Below are 6176 nucleotides of genomic sequence, written 5' to 3'. Positions count from 1 at the left end.
TCTCTCTCTCTCTCTCTCTCTCTCTCTCTCTCTCTCTCTCTCTCTCTCGTTACACATATAATAGATTCAAATAAAATTTATAAATATAATTATTCACTTAATAAGTATAGTATTTTATATAATATTATATAAATATTACTTTATATATATATGTATATATATATTGATAGATTGTTTTATATTTTATATTATTTGGAGAATATATGTATATATAGAGAAATATTGATTAATAAAATTATGTAAACAATATTTCTATCGCAAAATTTATACATACTCGTAAATCATATTTTTGACATACAGATACATTTAAATTATTATTATTACCAGGATTCATATGATTTTATTCGCTAATAATTAATATACATATATAATGCAAATCATCTATCTCAATGTGACGTTTAGTTATAATAAGTATATATATTATGAATTGATTATTCATTTTGACAAAAAAAATTGTATAAAGTTATTATATACAATTATATACGTATAATTATGCTGTCTTTTCGATTTTGTTAACAAGTTATAATAAATATGGGTAATTATTGCGAAAAGATTAATCCTCGCTGATGACCTTAACTTTAACATATTATATATTGTCAAGAGCATGACCTCTAACAGATTTTAGTTGGCAGTAACTGTCCATTAAAAAGTTATTAACGAAAAGTTTAAGATATAATATCACATTTTGGTTTACGGACGCACAACTTCCACACGAAGCGATTTTCATCCCCCTCCCCTCATTGCGATGAGAGTTGCTTCGTGTGAAAGTCGTACGTCACTTACAATTAGAATGGAAGGAATGGGGTGAATCTCAACAGGGAGTAAACATTATTTCTTAAATTTTTTACTTACAACTGTTTAACAAGTAATAATGACTGCCAACTAAAACCTGTTGGAGGTTGCTCAGAGTCATCTTGACAACATGTCAAAGTCGAGGTCGTCGGTGAGGTTTAACCTTTTCGCAATAATTACCTAAACTTGTACATTTCAAAAGAAGTTTAGGTATAACTTAATACATAAACTTCTATAATTATATTCAAGATACGTCTTTTTATTATTTAATGATACATATTGTGACGTTTTCAGATATTGGCTAAAATCGCGAGATCCAGAAAGAACACCTTTTCAGTGGAATGATAGCCCCAACGCCGGTTTCTCTACCAGCAGTTCAACATGGCTTCCAGTGAACGAGAATTATATCCATTTGAATGTAGAGGCACAAAAATATAAAGCCTACTCTCATTATGACGTATTTAAGCGCTTAACAGCTCTGAAAAAGAAGTCTGTTATCGAGAAGGGCAAGCTGGAGACTGCGTTGTACTGTTCCAAGTGTTCTGTCGCCGAAAATGTTCTAGGGGTGGTACGACGATACGAATCAGACATTGTGGTCCTAATAGTGAATTTCAGCGACACGGAGATGGTCGTTATTGATATTGAAATGTGGTTAAATATTTCGGAGCAGTTAAAAGTGTACACAATCAGCGTAGGTGGTAACGTACTTCGAGGATCGGCCGTTGAGATGCGTTCTTTCAGGCTGTCTGCTTCGGCCTCTGTTGTACTCACCACTGAAAATTTCTTGGACTAAATTTTTACTTATGTCGTGTTAACAAATATAACTTTTAAGTAAATCAAATTTTTGGATGTATTAAGCATAGATATTTTTTGCAAGCAGATTGTGTCTTGTATAAATCTGAGAAAGATCTTTTAAAGGAAATGTATATCTTGTGATAATAATAATTAAAAATAAACTTGTTGCCATTAGATATCTTGGAATTATTAATTGCAAAAAAATCATTGGAACAACAGTTGAAATCAGTTAGTAATTAGTGTTTCATGTATCTACAAAATGCACATTTTTGTTTAATCAAATACATTTTATTTTTATCAAAATAAGAGTATTTTTTTAATTATCCTTCAGTATATAAGATAGCATAAAATATAAATCAATGCTAAAACATTATTTATATTGGCTTTTTAACTCAATTGCCTCTTGTTTTATTAATTAATTTTTCTTTGTCGCTACTTCAATTTTTAACTTTATTTTCTCTCTTCCAATTTTTTTTAATAAAGCATATTTTTTAAATTAATTACTATGATGGACTTAAATAAAAATAATTATCAACCTACAGCGTGTCAAAAGCGCAAAATGTTTAAAATATTTTTTCTAACGTAGTATTGAAGCACATTATTCTTTTTGTTTTGCAATAGTAAAACATATAACTTGTTTATATTAAATATTTGTACAAATTAATTGTTCATATAAAATGTGAAATATTGCCTCGATAGTCTAAAGGCTTAGAACGTTCGCACGAAATGCTAGAGATTCGGGTTCGACTTCCGGCCGAGGTAATATTTTTCGGAATAGAAATTAATTATATACAGTTTCTTTTAATATGTCATTCGTAGATTTTAATATGTCATTCAACATCGTTAAGATACAAGATGCTATGCGCATCAAAATGCTTAGATTGTTAGTCAATTTAATTCGTAATAGTATACTGCGGTAGTTTATAGAGTTTGCGTTGTAAGTCTGAAAAAAATTTTAGACGCACATTTAAGAGTCTACATATAGTATATAAATAAATTCACACGAAATTATATATTAGAAGTATCCAAAATCCAACTTGAGTGTTACAGCATGTTCTTATCGATATTTGGTTTTGAAATATTTTAGTTTTGCTAAATTGTATTTTTGCGGAATAAATCTGAAACATAATTCATAATTTTGGAATGTATATTCTTATTTTTTATATTTATATCACAAGTTTCAATAATATAATTATATAATATTATAAATTATACATTTTTATTAGGCGCAATAAATATCTTTAATATATTGTAACTATGATGTTCCTCTTGACAAAAATTATGATATAAGAGAGAAGCTATTTAATATCAGATATTATTGTAAAAAATGTAAGTACCATTATCAATAATTTGATGTAATTATTTACATGCAGTTACAAGCTTAGCAAATAAAAATAATAATTCCAACAATGTATTTATTGATATGACTTTAAAAAAAATGTTTTCGCGCATAGGTATAAAATTATATTAGAATCAACAATCGAATTAGTTATTTATTATAATCCGTCTATATATTTTTATTTCAACGTTGATTGTTCTAATAACTTTCGTGTCAATCGAAAGAGCGGACAAGAATTGGTGCAAGAACAGTTTGGTACATCAAGTCTATTCGAGAAGTTTCAGGGGTGATGGAGACAGTGTAGAAGATTTGAATGATATCACGAATAGATTGGAGTATATTGCGGACATTGCTGATGCGCTATGGCTGTCACCGATCAGCCTGCAGTTTGACTTTAGATACGACGACGTTGCTAATTATACCGACGTCGACAAGGATTATGGTACTTTAGCTGACTTTGACAAACTCATGGAGAAGGCAAAGTCCCTCGGGCTGAAAGTAATTCTCGATTTCGTGCCAAACTACAGCTCTCACGAGCACGGGTAGTTAAGAAAAAGCGTTCAACGGATCAAGTCCTACAACGAGTCTGGCGTGTCGCGCGTATAGTGAACGACACTAGGAAACCACCGAACAACTGGTCGAGTGTCGTCCGATGCTTCGCCTGGGAATGGAATTCGGTACAGTAACAATACTATCTCCATCAGTTCAACGTTGCTCAGGCGGATCTCAACTACCGCAGCGTTGTATTGCAACGTGAAATAAAAAAAAAAACTGAGTTTCTGACTGGATTGGAGTGTGGATGGTTTTCGCACTGATGCTATCAGCCACTTGTTTGAGAATACATGTTATCTAGACCAACCTCGAAAAAACATACCGGAAATACTGGAGGATGATTACAAAGCTGGGTCATATTTACACGGGAAATCTCTTCCCGAGATTTACGAAGTCCTGAAGAGAGTTATTGGATAATCACTCGGCGGTTAATGCAAAAATGATTTCGATCGAGGCCGACATAGAACTATGCGTTGCATACAAATCAAGCCCGAACGTGTCGTTTAATTTTATGTTCATTTTTTATTTGAACGATGAGTCTAGAGCAGCTGATTTCAAATGTATCATTAATCGATGGATGAACAATATACCTAATGATTCACCGTACGTTACGTGGATGATGGACAATCATGACAATCATCGAACGGCCTCCAGATTGGGCGAGAAACGGAACGATCAGCTTTCCGCGTTGGCGATGGTTTTACCCAGCGTGATTTACAACGGCGACGAGATTGGCATAGTCGATAGGAATTTTACGTATGCTGAAACCAAGGACCCTATCGGATGTATCGTTGGATCTGACAGGGGTATCACGAGTGAAGATAAACCCGGACAAAGTCGTGCGTCTAAACAGATTCGATATCTATATAAATGTACTATTTTATTTCCAAATATATCAGATATTTTTAATATCATAATATCAATAAATAAAAAGTGCTATTTAATTAATAGAATATATTCAACGTACTCATTATTAAAGTTGTTAATTTAAAATTAAAAAATATTATTCACAATTCAAATTTCTGTTATATTTTTATTAAATTCTACTTCCAGAATTTTGCATATAACGCATAATTATTTATTTTTAAATATAATGACCATTATTGATCTTCACAATCAAAAGAGACTCCTTTTTCTTTGTGTTATAAAAAGGAAGAAAAAGCTGATACGCAGGCATCAGCGATGACGAACATTAGAATGTTCTGTACGGTAAACGTGTTGTATTAGCGCTAGTAAGTGTTATATTATTAAATGAATTTCGATTTTCCCTTGCAGATATTATTTAAAATCGAGGGATTCGGCACTAACATCTTTTTAATGGGATGACGCAGTACGGGCTTATCTATCAGCAATGAGACGTGATGAACAGCAATTACAGGATTCTGAATTCAGCGGCACAAAAACTTGCGGTCTTATTATAGTGTATTCAAATCTTTGTCGCGTTTGGAAACGAAGCTCGTCAAATGGAGCTCTCTGGAGGCTGCGTTGTACTGTTTCAATTGTTCTATTACTGAGAATGTTTTAGGGGTAGTGTGGCGACACGATGCATCTGTCGTAGCGTTTATAGTCAACTTTGTCGACACGCCAGTCACCGTAGACACTAGGATCTGGATGAATATTCCAGAGCAGTTGATAGTCTATGCGCCCAGTGTGCATTCTGAGAAACTGGCAGGATCGCGCGTCGATGCGATTCGCATCACTATGCCCAGTTTGGCCTTCGTTGTGCTTAACACAACAGATTTGGTTTAGTAAACTCCTGCCTACGTTATATTCACGGATAACCGTCTGGTAACACGAAGTTTCAGATATCTACACAGCATGCATAAGTCACTTATAAAGTTTGCTCTGGAATTTAAGATAGTTTTATGCGAAACTGATGAACTAAAAGCAGATATAAGGACGAAGTATGTTTTCTAATAAGTATCGCGATGGTTGATATTACCAATTAATTCAATTTTTTTTATTTTTGATAGTAAATATGATAAATTGCGTGTCTGTAAAATATTTTTATATAATAATTTAACAGAAATTTTTGATTGTATAATAAAATGCTGAAATAATAAGGATTGAATTCTTAATTCAGTTTTCTTTATAATAAAATTATTTAACAATTCTCTTTCAGAGTCAATACAATATTAAATTTAGTTTTAGATCTTTATTAATTTTTAATAAAGTATATTCATTTTTAACGCTTTTGAAGAGGGTATTTTCTTCAAAAATATCAAAAGATTTACGAGTTATCGTCGTGAACCTTGCCGTTCACTTCATCAGAGAGGAGTGCGCACCTTCGCAAAATTATATAATTTATATTTATATTTATAATTTAATTATTTAATTATATTTATTTTATTAGAATATTATGTAAGTTAATATAAAGTGTAACGTTTTTCCTTTTAATTAATAGCGATGGAAATAATTTTTGTGAAAGACTTGTCTTGGAATAAATATTAAAACACTTGCGTTTAAAGAGCGAAAAATCCCAATTGTACTCATACATGCTTATGTTTAATATGTATATGAGTGTGTATTGTATATATACTGTAATTAATGTTATATACATATATGTAATTTTTATATATGTACATATATATATATTATATAGTTTATTAGTGAATCGTATGACATGTTTCGTTAACACGTTTGATTTTATGTTGGCTACAATAGCAACGCGAGAGTGATCTTTCAATAAATATTAACC

At 31.5% G+C, this 6176-nt stretch overlaps 1 protein-coding gene and 1 pseudogene across 1 annotated transcript in view; both read left to right on the top strand.

Moving 5' to 3' along the window:
* The window catches only part of LOC108781071 (maltase 1-like), a 13241-nt gene extending 11534 nt beyond the window's left edge, over positions 1-1707 (top strand). Inside the window, exon 2 of the mRNA XM_018548942.1 lies at positions 1087-1707. Coding sequence (XP_018404444.1) covers positions 1087-1585 — 499 coding nt within the window. The 3' untranslated portion in view covers positions 1586-1707. The remainder of the gene's footprint in view (positions 1-1086) is intronic.
* Positions 1708-2313: 606 nt separating this feature from the next.
* On the top strand, positions 2314-5227 carry LOC108781055 (maltase A1-like; annotated as a pseudogene).
* The last annotated feature ends 949 nt before the right edge of the window (positions 5228-6176 follow it).

Source organism: Cyphomyrmex costatus, unplaced genomic scaffold (genome assembly GCF_001594065.2).
Source record: "Cyphomyrmex costatus isolate MS0001 unplaced genomic scaffold, Ccosl1.0 scaffold76, whole genome shotgun sequence".
Classification (NCBI taxonomy): Eukaryota; Metazoa; Arthropoda; class Insecta; order Hymenoptera; family Formicidae; genus Cyphomyrmex; species Cyphomyrmex costatus.
The sequence above is the reverse complement of the archived record's forward strand: the minus strand, read 5'-3'. Positions and strand labels throughout refer to the sequence as shown.